The sequence below is a fragment of the Podarcis liolepis genome (genome assembly GCF_965112155.1).
Source record: "Podarcis liolepis genome assembly, chromosome: Z".
Classification (NCBI taxonomy): Eukaryota; Metazoa; Chordata; class Lepidosauria; order Squamata; family Lacertidae; genus Podarcis; species Podarcis liolepis.
Genome location: NC_139570.1, coordinates 41,664,250 through 41,682,820, shown reverse-complemented (window position 1 = coordinate 41,682,820; position 18,571 = coordinate 41,664,250). Strand labels below are relative to the sequence as shown.

General features: G+C 41.7%; 1 protein-coding gene and 1 pseudogene across 7 annotated transcripts in view; one reads left to right on the top strand and one right to left on the bottom strand.

Moving 5' to 3' along the window:
- Window positions 1–18,571, top strand: part of CAMSAP1 (calmodulin regulated spectrin associated protein 1) — a 43,608-nt gene that overhangs the window by 1,091 nt on the left and 23,946 nt on the right. For all 6 annotated transcript variants that reach the window (XM_083485701.1, XM_083485699.1, XM_083485703.1 and 3 more), the window contains 3 exons: window positions 1,683–1,845; window positions 17,000–17,262; window positions 17,443–17,604. In XM_083485701.1, the coding sequence (XP_083341827.1) occupies window positions 1,683–1,845; window positions 17,000–17,262; window positions 17,443–17,604 (588 nt within the window). The remainder of the gene's footprint in view (window positions 1–1,682; window positions 1,846–16,999; window positions 17,263–17,442; window positions 17,605–18,571) is intronic.
- On the bottom strand, window positions 13,261–14,692 carry LOC310697937 (microspherule protein 1-like; annotated as a pseudogene). Its single transcript has one exon. The product of its transcript is annotated as a microspherule protein 1-like (transcript).

Sequence of the window (18,571 nt, the reverse complement as noted above, 5' to 3'; positions counted from 1 at the left end):
TGTTGTGACGGGTGGGAATTTGGGGTGGAGGAGGTGGGGCGGGGGTCTGGGTATTTGTGCGTGGAAGTAACAGGTCATGGGGAAATCGTAGAAGGGTATAGGTTGGGGGATCAGGATTGGGTGTCTGTGTGGGTGTTTTATCAATAATAACAAATCTATAGTATGATAAGAGTAGCAGGCGTTGAGGGGCAGTGGCTTGGACAGCAGGAGGCTGTTTGAGGGACGGGGTGGGCCAATGGGGGGGTTGATTCTTGTGTGGGGTGTGTGGTAGACTAATAGGAGCTACAAGGGGAGAGGCAGTAGATTGAAATGTAAGTGTGGGAAGTTTGGGCAAGGACTGGGTGTGTTGAGGGGCAGAAACTGGAAGATCAGGAGAGATGGGCTGCGAAGAGGATGAGGACAAGGTTGAGGCCAGTATTGCAGTACATGGTGGAAGGGAGTAATCTTAATATAGGAAAGCGTAGGATATTAAACAGTAGTGTTGCTGTCTTAATCACCATTAATGTCATATTGTGCTGTGTTTATTGTCCATGCTATTTATTACAAAAATGAATTGTCTGATGGGTGTCAGGTTCATGGATATGTGTAAGGCAGTGTCTGCTGTGAAAAGAGACTGGGCTGTTAAGGATCTTTGTGTGTGTTTTTGTGCGGGGAGGTGAAAGTGACATTATGGGGTGAGAACTGGAGCAGAAGCAGGGGGAACAGAAGTTTATGGGCTACTAAGGGAGATGTGGAAATGTATTGGGGAGAGGTTAAGGCAATAGGCAGCACTGGGTTAAATACTCACACACATATATATAGTTACTGGGTAGAGTGGGAGAAGAACTGAAGGCAACTGAAAAAAGCTAGGGAGATATTTGGAACAGGGAGAGGCGGGTGAGACAGCAAAAAGAAAGATGTGACAGATGAGGAAGACGGTGCTGAAGGGATGTCCTTTGTTGTCTTTGTTGGGGAGCAGCACTCTGCCTGGAAAAGGTAGGCTGAGGCACCTTTTGTTTGCTACCTTGGCCCTGGCATGTGCCAGAGTGTGCTGGTGAAGAAGGGTAAGGAAGATGTTGGTGGAAGGACCTTTCTGTTCTGCCCTCTCCCTTTATCCTCTTGCCTGCAGGGTGTCTGGTGCTTCTGTTCATCTCAGCTAACCGATCATCCTTCTTAGGAGTAGGATGAAGGAAAGAGATGAGGCTATGACAAGAATGGGAAACCCTAGGCCTTCTGCCTTCTGTTGCCTTCATTCCCTGCTGTGCCTCCTTCATTTCAATTGTTAGAGAAATCATATGAGAATAGGTTTTTGCTTCCAGCAATTTGCCTGGTACCTGTCTGTATTGTTAGGCTGTTAACATGCTGGAGAGGTGTCTGGAGCAAGACTATGACTACAAGTGTGATTTGTATGTTCCCTTTCATATTGTAGGGCTGAAAGAGTAGCTTTAGCATATTCTCTCTCATATATTCTCATATATATATATATATATATATATATATATATATATATATATAATGCAGCATCAAATGAATATTAGAAGGGGGAAAGAATTCAGACTGAGATTTACCGTAATTGCAGAGCAAACCATAGCAATAAAAAACCTCCAGTGCTTCTGGGACTACAGAATTTGTACTTGCTACTGTACATATGAGCCTATTATGTGTATGAGTGCTAGACTGGGTTTCTTTTATTTTTGTTTCAGATGGCGGATGTTGATGTTTGTGCTGGTGGGGATAGCACCAGAAGAAAAATGGATGCTCTAGCAGATAGTGCAGCTGAGATCGTTCCGTTGGAGCTCTATGATTCAGCTCGAGCAAAAATAGCTGCTAATCTACAATGGATCTGTGCTAAAGCCTATGGAATAGGTAAAAATCCCCATTGAGTGATTATTCTTTTATCTCTCCCCTTTTGCTTTCCCCCTGTCTTGCTCTCTCAGCTGTTAAATGGATTTGAAATGATCTGTGTTTTACATATCAATCATGTGCCAAACCGATTTGCCTACTTGCCCTATTCCCATGTTTTTAGATCCCAGGATATTAATAAGTGCTTGCTAGGAACCTTGTCAGTGTACATCCCTTTTCCTCATTGTGAATGGTTTGTAGAAGTGCATATAACTGTGTTTTTGTTTTTGTTTCATGAAATAGTGCTCTCTCACACAGAACCTAGACCTACAAAGGCTGAGCTCTTGAAGGCCCTTAAATCCTTATTGTGTGATTCATTCTGGCAATCCTGTAGATCCTTGCTGCTACCTTTTTATGGAGCATAGCTGAATAGAGAATAAGAATCTTATGGCTTCTGTATCATATTGTAGATATTTCACTCATCTATTTTTTAACCAAGGCTGCTGTATTCTAGAACATAGCAGTGAGGCAGCATTCATTTCTTTGCATAACATTGTGGGTAATGAATATAAATAGATGGGATAGAAAAAAATCTTGTTTGAAACTTTAGTTTTATTTCTACGGTCTTCTGAAGCACTATTGCCTTCCAGTGTGTTGTATTAAAGTAGATTCTGCTTCGTCTACTTTGAGTTCTTGGTTTTTGTCATTTGTGCCAGGATTTTGGCTTCATATCGGTATTATACTTTTAACTGAAACAAAATGTAGCATGTAGAAAATTAGATAGCCCTGTTAATCTGACTAATTTGCCAAACTCTAATATGCTTAATGGATTAACATTAGCTTGTGTTGTGTTAGTGCTAAGTAATACACTGTATTCCTGCAATCACATGGCTTTGGTTTGTTTTCAGCTTTTAGAATGGGGATGATTGTTCATGTGGCACAGCAAAATTAGGAGCTTTGAGCAAGTTTTTGGTTCACTTCTTCTGTTTATGAAAGTATACTATAATTTCAGTAAGCAGCAAAGTCAAATAATATTCTATCATAACACAAGCTGTAACTGCAGTTTAAAAATTATAACTGGACACTAAGGTAAATATCTACAATTTCATTTTTGTGGGTTTTTGATTTAGCTTATTTTGGTAAAAAAATAGTATCATGTGCAGCCACTAACTGGTCTACTTTGTGTAGAGCAAATTTGTTGCATGGCCTGTGTTTGTTTAAAACCTCCATGGGAACTAGGCTTGGGCAGTCATGTGTGATGGCAAGTTCTAGACATATCCATACTTGGCTTCAATATTAATGTCAGATTCCCTTAATTGATTTCCTCACCTTTAAAAAAGTATACTAATTCTGTAAACAAGTATAGAGATTAGGCTAATATTCCTGTGTTTTGCATATGAAACCAGCCATAAGCAGGTTAATATCTTTAAATTTCAGTGTTATCCTCTAATACAAATGAGAAGCCTTCCAGTCCTTCTAGTCCTTAAATGACTTGGATTGCTTCTCAGAATACCTGGTAGTAATACAGTATTGCCTCAAAATGAGCATACCTGTCAAAAATGTCAATTGTATACAAGGCATATTCATCTGATTTCATATATGCTTACTTGTCAAAAATGTCAATTGTATTCAAGGCATATTCATCTAATTTCATATATGCTTCATCTCATCTAGCTTATTTGTAAGGCATGGGTTCTGCTTATGCTGGAGAGCACAGTTGTTCTGTGTCACAAAGGGTATTAGCACTTGGTGGGGGTGAAAGGAAGGAGATGGAAATATGTAAAACTTGACCAGTGCTAAAGGTCTTCGTAAGTGCCTCATTCTGTACAAACTTCATTTGTATGCAATGTCATCTTCAGGTGAGGCCTTACTTCAGTTTCCTTAAGTATGTGAAGCCAGTTTTATCATTTCCCTTGAAGCTGAACCTTCTCTTTGGTGGTGCCTTTCCTGTGGAGCACCTCAAGAGAGGCCTATTCTGCTGAAGCTTTTAGTATATCTGACAAAACGAAAACATTTCTGCTGTCTTTTGGAAGATAAAATTGACCTGTGTCTTGATAATGGTGGTGTTTCTATTTTAGTTGTTAAGTTTTACGGAGTTTTAAGTTGTTTTGATTGGTTCTCTCTTATTGCAGCTTAAACTGCTTTGCATTACTAATATTTAAATTTGTAAGGCATTTTAGAAGGAGCTTTTCACTGCAATAGGTAGTATATAAGAGCCCCACCCCCCAAAATCAGTAAAGTGGTACCTCGGTTTTCGAATGTAATCCGTTCCGGAAGACTGTTCGAGTTCTTAAACGTTCGAAAACAGAAAACTCAATAGCCAACAGCTAGGCCTCAGGATCTTGCACTCAGCAGAAGCCACGTGGCATGTTCAACTTCTGAGGCATGTTCGAAAACTGAAGCATTTACTTCCGGGTTAACGGCGTTCGAGAACCAAAATGTTCGTCAATGGAGAACCACTGGACTACATTGTACTAAGCACCTGAAACACTTTAGTTCTATATCTCAACTAAAATGTGAGGCTTAACTTTAGTTTAATTTAGGTTGATCCCTTCTAACAAATTATAGAATCACAGAATTGTAGAGTTGGAAGAGACCCCAAAGGTATCTAGTTCAACCCCTTATAATGCAAAAATCTCAACTAAGGCACCCATGATAGATGATCATCCAACCTCTGTTTAAAAACCTCCAAAGAAGGAGAGTTCACCACCTCCCAAGGGAATTTGTTTCACTGTCAAACAGCCCTCACAGTCAGAATGTTCTTCCTGATGTTTAGTCAGAATCTTCTTTCTTGTAACTTGAAGCCCTTGATTTGGGTCCTATCCTCTAGAGCAGAAGAATAATTATGAAATTAATTAGTTGATTAATTAGCTTAATAAGTTAACTGTTTATATTTGGACAAGTTTTCTGATGTACTTTATTGGAAGAAGAAAAATAATAATTTCCTTAATAATAATTTAAACAATTTATTTAACTAAAATAATAACATTATAGCATATGTATCCATGTTTGTTAACTGATATGGTTAAACAATTTTTCAAAAAAAAATATATTTTAAGCACACATGAAAAACTGAAAACAAATCCTTATTTCCTGATGAATAGCCTTTGGACTATAATGTACAGTGGTACCTCAGGTTACATACGCTTCAGGTTACAGACTCCACTAACACAGAAATAGTACCTTGGGTTAAGAATTTTGCTTCAGGATGAGAAGAGAAATCGTGTTCCCGCAGCACAGCGGCAGCAGGAGGCCCCATTAGCTAAAGTGGTGCTTCAGTTTAAGAACAGTTTCAGGTTAAGAACGGACCTCCGGAACGAGTTAAGTACTTAACCTGAGGTACCACTGCCACTTATAAAAAACTATCTTTAGAAATATTTTCCCTCCAAAAGCATTTTATTTTTAAAATTCTATTTATTTTTTTAAAAATCCGTTTTTTAAAAAATAAATCATGGATTTTTATCCACCCTGAGTTTGCTCCATCTTGCATATCACAGCCCTTAGGATATTTGAAGATGGCTATCATATCTCCTCTCAGTCTCCTCTTCTCCTGGCTGAATATAGTCAACTCCCACAACCATTCCTCATAAGCCTTGGTTTCCAGACCTTTGATCATCTTGGTTGGCCACCTCTGCACACAATTCAGCTTGTCAACATACTTCTTAAATTGTTGTGCCCAGAATTGGACACAGTACTCCACGTGTGGTCTGACCAAGGCAGAATAGTGGTACTATTACTTCCCTTGATCTGGACTTGTGTTGATGTAGCCTAGAATAGCATTAATTTATTTTTGCTGCTGTATCACACTGTTGAACTATGTGATGAAGGCAGAAATGATGCTTGGCCTTTGGCTGCTTTTATGAGAACTACTTACTTGATCTGAATGACGTCATGCTGGCCAGTATTTTTTTTAAAATTATGATGCTCTTGCATGTTTAGGAATGTTATACTGTGCTTTCTAGTGCAGGAAATGTAGACATCCTGCAGAAGGAAAGCAAAGCCGGGGAAAGGACAGAAAGTTGGAGAAGCAAACCAGGGGATCACTGATGATCCCCTGAAATTGTTGTTGTTATTTATTAAATTTGTATACCGTCCTATACTCACAGGTGTCAGGGCGGTTCACAGGATAAAATCATAATATAAAACCACAAAATACATAATCAAAATAAAAACAAGAACAACCCAATAAACCTCCCCACCCCCACCCCCAATTGCAAAAGTGAACTATGCTGTAGTCTCTCTTGTGCAGATGCAGTGAGAACAATTTCACTTGGATAGAGAGCTGGTGGATAAGGTACAAATTTTAAAATGCATAATAGAATGAGGCTAACACCACATGTTGCTGTGTATCCCTGTTGTGTATAACCTAAGGTTGCAAAAAATAATAAATTAAATGCAAAATCTATGTTTATCCACAACTGCTCATAACTGCTATGTTGCTTCCCCCTCTTTTTTACTACATTTTTGCTTAATATGGTACGGTTTTTTTAAAAGCCTCATGGCAAAACCCTAATAATTGTTACAATCTAAGTATCTTTTAGTGCAGTAAGTACAGGCAACTCCCAATTTATGTGGGGGTTATGTTCCAAGGCACCATGCATTTAAGTGAAATTATGTGTATTTGAAACACCCCACTCTGCCACTGTCCTGTTCTGCCCCTTTTTGTGACTTTTTCACCTCAATTCCAGTTTTGGCGCAATGCACATTTTTATGGTCGCACACATATCAGACATGCCTAAAACGGTTGCTGCCTATACTGTATCTCTTTGTGCCAACATGTTAATTCTCTAGATCAGCCTTTCTCAACATTTGGTCCCCAGGTTATTATTGAACTACAACTCCCATCATCCGCTACCACTGGCCATGCTAGCTAGGAGTTGTAGTCTGACAACATCTAGGGGCCCAAGGGTGAGAAAGGCTGCTCTAGATGTTAATAGACTCCAGGTCCCACTAGCCACCGTCTGCATAGCTAGTGGTCAGGTATGATGTTATTTTTTTAGTCCCAACAGCTTCTGGAAAGCCACACATTGGCTGCATCTTATTTCAGCTAGTAATATTGCTCACATGATATTTATCACAAGTATTTCTTTTTAAACAAGATATGCCTGTTTGCTTAGAGCCTCATTGAGGAAATAGACTTAACTCACATATAAGTGTATAAGCTTGCAGTTTTTGGCTCCATTATCCTGGTTGGCTACTTCAGAAAATGAGAGTAGAAGTGTTTGTGGAAATCTGAGTTAGTGAAGCTTCAGGTTGGGACTTTATTTAAACCATATGTTCTGAGTCTCAGCTCCTTGGTTTTCACATGGTGTAATTTAAAGTGTGCATGGGGTATAGGGGATGTTAGAGGAAGGGATATCTATGGTGGAAGACATGTCATGTTCTTTCTGGGGTAGTTTGTTCCTCTTGGTCCCCATCCTGTACTAAGCTCTCACCTGTGGCTCCTAGAAGCTGTCATCATGTGACAGCGGACACACTCCGGGAATCACTTCAACTGGCTAGCTAAACCAGGTGAGAGTAGCTGATGAGTGAGTTAGGGACAGGTTCCAGTGGACTGAGCAGATGAGAGCAATAGTGGGTCCAATGGTTATCAAGACTGTTTCTGCATGTGCTGTAGAGGGAAGTGAGGGGCAGATGGGGCTCTTCAACCTGGGAAGGTAGCCCATCTAGGAGAAGGAAAACTTGGATCCTAAACCTCACTTGTATTGCAGGATATCTTCAAGAGAAGAAACGGTAAGAAGTAAAACCTATACAAATCTGAAGTGCAGTCCCTAAGAAGGTTGGATGGCACCTTGAATGCCTCCTTCCAGCAATTCCTGAAGCTAGGCTGGTGCCAAACGTGTTGTTCTCTCTTTTTTTTGGACCACATCAGTGAGGCTGAGGGCTGGGCAGCCCAGGACTTCCATATACAATGTCCAGGTTTGTGCACCCTGGAGAGGTCACTTAGGTGCTGCTAACACAGAGGCTTGGGTGCACTCAATTGTTTCAACACAGATGAATGCAAACAACAAGAAGTTTAAGTAAGAAGTAGATTTTAGGGCACACGGACTACAGTGCTTATTGGAAGCCTCTTCTAATCACAGTTGTACTCCTTGCAACACTTGTCTGCGCAATCAATTGTTTTGGATTCTTGGCAGGAGATGAGATTTTGTTTTATGAAAAAAATTGGAAATATAAAAAAGAGTTGCACCCAGTTGATAGCTGCTCTCTGTAGACTGCTTTTCTTCTACTTATTAATATATTATATCTAGGTTCTGACTTCATTGGGACTTTGATAACATAAAAAAGGCTAACAGTATATAGAAGGCTAGAAAAGGAGGCTTGTAGTATGTTGAATGCTGTCATATAAACAAAGATACAATAAATACCGTATTTTTCGCTCTATAGGACGCACCGGACCATAGGACCCACCTTGTTTTAGAGGGGGAGAACAAGAAAAATAAATTCTCTCCCTCTCTGCGCAGCGCCCCTTCAGCGAAGCGGCAGGAGAAACGGAGCCCCTTCCATTTCTCCTCCCATTTCGCTGAAGGGGCGCTGCGCAGAGAGGGAGAGAATTTGTTTTTCTTGTTCTCCCCCTCTAAAACAAGGTGCGTTCTGTGCATTCAAGTGCGTTCTGTGCGTTCAACTGTGCTGCCCCCGAGCTTGTGGGGCTGGTGGTGGGGGGAAGTGCTGCTTCCCCCACCGCCAGCCTCAAAGACCAGGTCAGGGAGCAGCGCAGAGGTGGCGTGCCGCCTTCCCGCTGCCCCCAGAGCTTGTGGGGCTGGCGGTGGGGGGAAGCGCTGCTTTCCCCCACCGCCAGCCTCAAAGATCCCTGCAGCCTTCGGAGCGCAGTGCGAGTTCCCGCTGTGCTCCGCAGGCTTCGGGTTCCTTTTGCTGAAGCTGGGAGAGCAAGACTGTCCTGGCTTCAGCGAAAGGAACCTGAAGCCTCCGGAATGCAGCAGGAACTCGTGGTGCGCTCCGAAGGTTTCAGGCGGCTATCCCTGAAGCCTGGAGAGCAAGAGAGGTCGGTGTGCACCGACCCCTCTCGCTCTCCAGGCTTCAGCAAAAGCAACGCGAAGCCTCCGGAGCGCGGAGGAAGCGCTCCCTCTGTGCTTTGGAGGCTTCACGTTGCTATCACTGTAGCCAAGGAGCCTGCATTCGCTCCATAGGACACACACACATTTCCCCTTCATTTTTGGAGAGGGAAAAGTGCGTCTTATAGAGCGAAAAATACGGTATATGTTTTGATAGCGCAGGAGGATTGTTTGTTTTTAGAAACTGTGATATGTAGGACTTTTGATCCTTATTTTATATTAGTTGGATTATCATTCTACTTATATTAAAAGGGGAAAGAGAATTTAATCCTGGATAAAAATGGAGTTCCTTTGTTGTCTTTCTAAATCAGGTAGATGCAGTTTGCTTTACTTGGTTCTGCTCAAACAATGAATTGGACCTGATAACACTTCACTCTTCAAATGTTTATTAGGCTTTTAACATTGTCAGTAGCAATAAAGAATTAGCATGAAGACAAAATGTGCTCTACAGACATCTGAAAACTAGAATATATACTTCTTGGCTGAAAATAGATTGGTTTTAAAAGGCGATCTTGTGGTTTCATCTACTGATAGCTGAGATTTGCCTAAGATTTGCCTAAGAGGTAAGATTGGAACTTGAGACTGGTAGCTTTCAGCTTATTATCTGAACCAATGTACAATATTACATTATCTCCAATGTGCATGATATGAGGAACTACTAAGGAGCAAACATAGATATCTGTGCTCACCTGGAACATTGACTTTCTGTGTAATTGGGCAATTAGAATAAGATTATTTATTTATCCATTATTTGGATGCAAAAAACTTGTTTGCAGTTGCTCTTAGGCTTGCTTCTGGGTGAAACATTTTCATGCTGCTTGTTTCTAATTCAAGGGAACCAGCATTCGTAATTAGCCAGGCGCCAATCACATTTTGTGACTGGCAACCAGCCTTTTGTGAGGCAGTGGAGATGTCCAGATGCCATTGTTTGTCGCCTAACATCTCCACCTGACTGACATGGCACCAAAAGACATGCCTCTTTCACTGCTGCCCTGTCCTGCGAATCACCTGGTTGGTGGGGTATTAGGGCACTAGAAGATGCATGCCTTTTGGTGCTGCCATTCCAGCTCATTGGGCTTCAGTGGCTCCCCTTCCTTCAGAAGTCTGGCACTCTTCACGGCTCCCTTGCTGCTGAAACATTTGCAGTGCCAACAACTTCCTCTTCCTTTTTTTCTCATTCAGTGGAGGCCACCTGGGCCCAATTTTGTTGGGGCCAAGGCAGTGACTCTCGAGCCCCAGAATTAGCGGGCTGCTCCTGGTGGCGGCGGAGAGCAGCAGCAAAGGTAACAGTGGAGGTGCCAACAGCCATGGCAAGAGGCGCAGCCAATGGTGTGCAGGTGCCTGATCCTCTGCTGCTATAGATTGGGGTTGCTGCCTGGAGCCCCACCGACACTGCAAATGTGGAGCTGTTTGTTCTGCTGCTCCAACTTCCTAAACAGCTCCCACAGCTTCTGCAGTTCAGTGTAGGCCTGACTCCAAATAACCCTGTGACCCTCTCGTTGCACAAGGCAGCAGCAGGAGTGATACTGCTGTTGCCACCTTCTCCTTCTCCTATTCTCTCTCTGTCAGGTGAAGCTTCCACCCTCCCTCTTCTTCTTCCCCTTCTCCAATGCTGCCGGCCAGCTGTCTTCCAAGCTGGCCTAAGGAAGGTGAGCCACCTCTACATGGCTGGGTGGGGAAGGCTACTCTCACTGCCACCCCACGGCTCCTGTCCCAGAGGCTGGGTCCAGTTAGCCCGCTGCCACAGTATTGGGGAAAGGGAAGAATGTAGTATTCTGATGCATCATTCAGTCATAATGTGATCAGCATTTTTGGACTTTGTTCTGTTATTTGAATGTAACATCAAGATACTCAGGTTGAGACACTCCTATTGATATGTGTTTTGTCTGCAGTCTTGTTTTGTATTTGTATTTTTACATGGGATGCTGCTCATAGTTTGAGAAGCAAAACTGTAAAAATGGAAACTATTTTCAAGCTTAAAATAAAATCAAGTAACTTACTGAGGCTCATTTCCTTTACTAATGTGGTAAAATGAGGTAGTATCCTGACCATGTGAATAATGCATAATATGGACAATATGGACTAGATAAATTAATCTGCTATATCAGGGCTTCATAAAGCTCAAGTGACTTTCTATTTCCAGCCACTCACTGCCCCCCTCAAGCCCTGTGTAGAGTTGTGCTTCGTTCACTACCACATGGCTTCTCTTCAATTTTGTGTGAAACCTAAACTAATCTATTAGTACATTTGGATTGTTACATCTCTCGCATGGAGAACTGTTTTTTTAAGATGCAATCCTAACTCCACTTATCTAGGAGAAAGCCCCGTTGAATTACTTCTGAGTAGATAAGATTACAACTACACTTATTAGTGCTTATTTAAAACATTTATGTGCCATCATTCTACCTAATAGCAAGCATTCTAGGCAATTCAAAATGAAACATAGCATTATATTTTATCACAGTTTAAAACATACAATTGCAACACAAAGCATTATTACCAATCTGACAATATTTTAAAATAATAGCTATTGAGCTGAGTGGTCAGGTAATACTAGGTAGTAGTGTACGTTGCTGATTTTGCACAGACACAGGGAAACTTGTAATATTGATTAGGTGCTTCCCATCTCTATCAAGCTATACACTATCATTTTATTTTCCTTGTTTATAAAACAACTGAATAGATTTGAAAGCTTTACAAATCTTTGTTAATGCTGAAAACTACTTTTGAAATCTGTTGGTAGGAGTAACAAAAAATATGTAACTTGAAATTAAGTTTTAGTACCGTAACTAGAATTCCTAAAACTCAAAACTGCAACTTCCTTGGGATTTTGGAATAGTATGGATATTGTCCTGCATAGTTGTTGTAGTACTTTCATGAGAATTGGGTGAAACTAAGAAGCTAATAGTTTTATGTACATAGCAGTTTCTGAAAACAAATGTAACTCACTGGTGCTTTTGCATTGTACTTATTCCTGGGAAGCTTATAGCAACTGAACACTAATAAAAATAATCTGAGAAGGATGAAAAAATGTATAAAAGGTCCTCAAGCAGCAGCTTCCTATTCTTGAATGAGCCCTGCATTGGTAGACTTGGAGGTGGTGAGTCTCTCATAAAGAAATTTTGGTCAGAAATTTTCAGCTTGTGGATTATGCCAGCAGCATAAGAAGATCCTGCTGGATCAGGCCAATAGCCCATTTAGTTCAGGATCCTTCTCTCACAGTGACTGAACAGATGCCTGAGGGAAACCAGCAAGTAGGATTTGAGCACAAGAACACTCTCCCCTCCTGTGGTTTCCATAACTGGTATCAATCTTGTTAGATCTCACTCTGACATTTCAATCAGCAGTAGTCATTCCCTCCATGATTTTCAGAGTAAACCTCCATCTAGAAGCACTTGTAGTCTTTGCCTGCATTTTGGACTTTATGGAAGGATATAGTAATTATTTCCTGTTCCACTACAGCTCTCTAGGGCATAATCTGTCTGTTTGGTAATGGTGTGTCATTTCCCTTCAGGGTAATAATAATATAAATTATGTCTGTATATGTAAAATATGGTATCCTGGGGAAAACCCTAGGATATTCAGCTGGGCTTGTGACCCTCAAGGGGTCATTGGGTGTGCATACATGCATCTTCAGAAGGTCATCAGTGCTGGGATTCTTGGAATGTCTATTGAAAGACATGAAGCATGTTCTGGAATGTGTGCTCTGAAACCTCAAATAGTAGCTCTAGAAGAAGTAATAACAGAAAGCTGCTGAATTCTGAACAAAGCCCAGATCAGTCAGATAGGCTATATCATTTTCTGGACTAGTGGAATGATAAACTACTTTATGCAGTAAAGTGCTGTGCTTAGTGGGTGAAAGCATAATTGGACTAGAGGTATCCTTGGCAAGAGAAAGATGAGCACTTCCTCTGAAATCTCTGCCTTGTTCTGAAGATTGAGCTTTTACAGCCTGATAATGTGGACAGGACACTTGGTAGTGGGTTAGGCTTATCACATGTCATTTGACTTTTTGTTTATCATGGTTTGTAAGAGCTAATTAAGAGGCATTGACTGGATGCTCATTGTGGGAGGGAGCAATGCCTACCATTTTGAAAGAGGTAGTGCTGTGCTCCCTCCTTAAGAGGCCTTACCTGGACCCTGAGGTGGGTTAAAAAAAAGATTAGCAACTATTTTATTAGCTCATTTGACACACACTCCCTAGCCCTTAATCCTCCATAAAAGTTTTTGTCACTCTGTTCCAAAGAGAATCAAGCACAATAGCTGCACAAGCCTAGCCACACACCATGCAAGCAAGGTGCTAGTTTAAGGCTTGGCTCTTTTCGTCTGCTGATTGATGAAGCAGAGCTCCTCCTCTGCAAAAGAAAAGCCCCCCAAGAAGTTTCAGTCCCAGCCTAGGAAAGGGCAGGATCTTTGAAGCTGCATCGTCGTCATCAGAAAGCTTGGTGGTCTCTGCTGCAAAAGGAGTGGGGTGTGAAAGGCCAAACACTGGCCACTGGTGCTTTTGGTTTGATCCAGGCCTCAGAGATGGGCAGTTTGGGCATCCTCTGCCTTAGTAAGCACAATCAGGTCTTGGCTGATGAGGAAGACAAGCCGCAAGCTAGCAATCTCTACCATCAAGTTAATTCTGAGTTTCCATTTGCTGCCACAAAACACAGGGTGCCCATCCACGTAAATGGGTCGCTGGTCTTCATTTGCCAGGAAAAAGTCACCATTGTTTTTCAGCTTGATGATGCCTTGCTTGTGGGATATTTTCTAGGCTGGCCCCTGCAGTGCTAGATCCACATCAATCTGATTGTCTTTGGTGGCTCTGCCAAGTGTGATCTTCCATGGCTCTGCCGAGTGTGATCCCCCAGGAGTGCCTAAGATAATGCACCACCCTTTCACGCAACACAGCCATGTCTGGTTATCAAAATCAGGGGAAGTCATTCCTGTTATACTGTCCACCAGCACCTGCCACTTATGCAGCTCTTGCTCCAGCTGCTGGAGTTCATGCTTCTGTCTCCAGTCTGCCTCGGTCAGCTCATGCTCCAACACCTCATCTCAGATATCATTTAGTTTGCTGTCATCTATCATGTATTTGGCATCAGAAAGCTGAGCACCTGATCCCCTTTGGGCAGTGGCTGCACTGTTCCCAAGAGGTAGTACTGCTTCATGAGTTGCCAGTGTGTCAGTAGGACCTTGGCAGTGCAGGAGGGGTAGAAAACCTCTGGGTATCCATAGTGGGTTGGCTCCACTGCTTTGCTGAAGAGCACTTTACTGTGCATAGAGACTATGGCTTCTGGATGCAACTGCTGCATGGCCTGTCAAGACAGCTTTGAAATCACAGGGTTATACAGCAGAGCATGCCACCTCTTCTGGATCTCCTGCAGATTAAAACAGCAGTTGAACCCCCAAGTGCAAAGAGGTCAAGTCATGGTCTGAAACACAATGCTGATCAACAGCAAAACATCAGTGGGTTTCCAGCAGCCCAAATCCTTGGTGACCTTCAAAGGATGCTTGCACTTCTTCAACATCTGCTTGGTGATGCTGGGATTTGGAGCTGGGCTTGGAGTGACTTGTGCAGATTTGGACACCTTCTTCTTGTCATTGGAAGAAGGCTCATTGGCAGAGTAGTGCCCTGGCTCCACCCCACTGGAGTTCTTGGCCTGGCTGGATGATTTGGCAAGACTGCTCTCTACAAGTTCATCATCAAACTTCATCATCATGGCACCCAACACCTGTGAGGAGCTCATTTTTTGCCCTTCCAGAGACTTGTCTTCAGAGTGACTCATTGTGCCTGACACCATCAGTCTGGAATCCAGCATGCCATTCCCAAGTGTTATAGGAAAGACGTGCTGGATCTTGGAGATGTGAACCTAAGGTGTTTTGAGAAGTACTGCCCAGTTGTGAATATCTCTTTTGAGGCACAAGGTAATTGAGATGGTGGTGGCTGGTTAATTGCAGATTTTCATGGATGTTCATGGATGAAATAGATTATCTGAAACAATTTCAGTCTGGGCCTGGTTATGGCATCAACAAAGCCTTGGTTGTTCTGATTACCTTTACCAGCAGAGAGCAGGGGAGTGCTAGAATAAGAGCTGCAGTTAGTGCAGAACATGGCTACAAGGTAGCTGAGCAGTGTAGCTAAGTAGAATCATATAGCACAAATCCTTAGAATGCTGTGCTAGTTTCTTTAACTGTTTTGTGTTGCTTTTGTGTTGCCTTGATATTTTGCAAGAGCGTAGTACAGTGGTGCCTCGCAAGACGAAAAGAATCCGTTCTGTGATTCTCTTCGTCTAGCGGTTTTTTCGTCTTGCGAAGCAAGCCCATTGACGGATTAGCGGATTAGCGCTATTAGCGGCTTATCTGCTGATCGGATGAGCTGATAAGCGGCTTAGCGGCTTAGAAAAAGGGGGGGGGGAAGGAAAAAAAAACCAGCAGGAACTCGCAAGACATTGTTGTCTTGTGAAGCAAGCCCATAGGAAATTCGTTTTGCGAAGCACCTCCAAAACAGAAAACTCTTTTGTCTAGCGAGTTTTACGTCTTGCGAGGCATTCGTCTTGCGGGGCACCACTGTATATAAAAACTCTTCCTGAGGCCTCGAATGATCAGATTCTATTCTGATCTAGTGAGGCAGAAATATATAACATAGTGATAGTCTAATAAACATGGAAAAAACGCAAATGGTGTGTTGCTCTTGGTGGCTTGAAGATTAGTGTATGATAGAAATAAAACATTTTGAAGACATTGTAAAGTGGTTGCGGTCTGCTAGTTCACATTAAGCCTTTCCTTAGAAATGAGTTTTGCTGAGTTCAATGGGACCTGCTTCCAGTTAAGTGTGTTTAGAGAGCTTCCTGGTGCTTATTTATTATTTGGATTGGTGCTCCTCATGCATGTAGGTTTCTTCTAACTTCCCCATCAAAATACCAGTACTGTACACACTCTCCCCACACCTCCATTAATCCAGATTTACCCTTTCCAGGGGAAATCCAGTAAGTGGAAAAACCCTTGCTGCCAATGTCCTGTTTGCAATGTCTCAGCAACTTAGTTGCAAATTAAGCCCCTGTCTGGAAGCACTCTCTGTTACATCAAATTAAAAAGGTTGTGTGCATGTCAAAGCTATTGATAAACTTCTGCAAACTTTCAGTGAGCATCTCTGGTGTCATTAGCAGTATGCTAATTTAAAAGATGTTAGTGTTTTAAATGTACATTTTAGATATCAAGTTATCATAGTGCAATAAAGTTTATTATTTGAATTTGTCAATCTGTAAAGCATTTAAACTGTTAAAAAAAGAATATTGATATGCTATTGGCTACGGTTTCAGGTTAGGTTGCTTTTAGATACACAAATGGTCCAGGCACATAAAGTGCTGCCCAGCACTGCTGCCATGTTGTGTGCGTGTTTAGATGGCCGAAAGCAACCTAAAAGTTTAGCACAGATTATTAGTCCTATCATAAGTCTGTTTGGGTTGCTCTTTCTCTTTTTCCAACCTCTTTCAGGCAACCATTGTGGTCTCACAAGGTACCTTAGCAAATGCACCTACTCTTTCTTGATGGGGTGTTCTGTGGTTATGAGAGGTTCAAGATGACCAGAAATAATCTGATGTATGTTCTGCTAACCATTATAGATTATTATTTATATAGTGCTGGCTACACACATAGTGCTTTACAAAGAACAGTTGCAACAAGGCATTGCCTCAGTGGATTTACAATCTGAAATCGACACAGGGAAAGCAGAGGAAGGGCAGAAATGGAGGCAATAATATGTGATTACTTCAATTTCATGTAATTTTGCTTGGTTACAAAAAGGACTTCCTGGAAAAAGAAAAGAGTTTTGTGGAGGAAGTTAAAGGAAATGGGGGAGGTGGTCACATTGAGGTATTGGATGACTGAGGGTAGTAGAGCCGGTTCACCCAAGGTCACAGAAAGGGACGTGTTGGGAAAGAAATATTTTTTTGCAGCTACTAAAGTAAGTTGCTCATCTATGTTCTCTAATATTCTTAAATGCCAGAAAGTAGTTTGCTTCTGACTGTGTGTGCGTGTGTTTTGCCTCTGTTCTCAATGAGCTTTTGTATTGCTTATAATGAACCCCCTTGTTAGACCTCATTCTTCTTTTCTTTCAGATAACATCCCAGATGAACTGAAGGACCCATTTTATATAGATCAGTATGAGGAAGAACATATTAAACCACCTGTCATCAAGCTGTTGCTGTCCAGCGAGCTCTACTGCCGTGTCTGCAGCCTCATTCTGAAAGGGGATCAGGTGGCTGCTCTGCAGGGACACCAGTCGGTCATCCAGGCTCTGTCTCGGAAAGGGATTTACGTCATGGAGAGCGATGATACACCTGTGTCTGAATTGGATCTCAGCTGTGCGCCAATCAAAATGGTTAGCTTAAGAAAAGAAAGCTTAACTTTTCTTTGCCGTAGTACCCATTCTGTCCTTCAGAGTTTTTCACCTTAGCTTCCTCAATTGTAGCCTGTTTTAATTAGCCAACTTTAAAAAAATATATATCCCCTGCTTTCTTAAATTATATTTGAATGAAACATGTTCTTATTTGTTCCTTAGAGTCCTCACATGGCAATGATTGATGCCCTCATGATGGCCTACACTGTGGAAATGATCAGCATTGAGAAAGTGGTTGCAAGTGTCAAATGTTTTTCTACATTTAGTGCCTCAAAGGAATTGCCCTATGATCTGGAGGATGCAATGATATTCTGGGTTAATAAGGTAAAAAACAATGGTGTAACACAGCATCTTTAGATGTGAGTAGATTTGAACTCTATTGAATACATTTCCTGTAGGGAAATGGTATTCAGTAGTCATTGCACTATTAATAAAAGTTATCCCCCCATCAAACTGAGTAATCAGCATAAACATATTTTATATTAAAGAGTCTATATTAATAAAACAGTGCTTTTTCTTCATTTGACCATAATGACATAAGAGCAGCCCTACTGGATAAGACCAAAGGCATCCCTAGTTAGTCCATCTTCCTGTTTCCCACAATGGCCAACCAGAGGTCTCCGAGAAACCTACAAGGAGGGCACAAAGACAATATTCTTCTCCCACTGTTGTTCCCTTACAACTGATTTACAGGATATCTTGGTGGTAGCGCACAGCCACCATGACTAGTAGTCCATGATAGACAAATTCATGGAGGAAAAGGCTTCTCTTGGTTGAAAGCTTTCTAAACTGGTGTCTGTCATCACATCTTGTGGCAGAAAATTCAGCAGTTTAGATACGTACCAAGTGAAGTATTTCCTTCTGTTGTTCTTGACTTTCCCATGTTCTAGTATTATGAGAGGGGGGGAAAGCACCTCTACCCACTCATATCCACTCAATCTTTATTGTTTAATATAGTGAAAAGGATCTGCTTGCTACCAAACATGATTTTGGGGAACTTTAATAAAATTATCCAATGTGGGAGGCTTTATTTATGAGGACTCCAATAAAAGTTACTCGTTGTTCAGACACAGGTTAGCTCACACAGCTACTCTGCTTTATTGTGCCAACCCAGTGTGAAAATCCACTTCTCAAAATTAATTTCAAAACTGTTATTTTTGAAAATGATTATATATGAAACCAGAGATCGGCCTTAATTTTTAAAATAAGTCATACATGTGAAGTAAATCAGTTGGGGCCTTTATTTAAGTCTAAACATAGCTTTTGTGTAGAGGACTTTTTTCACACTAAA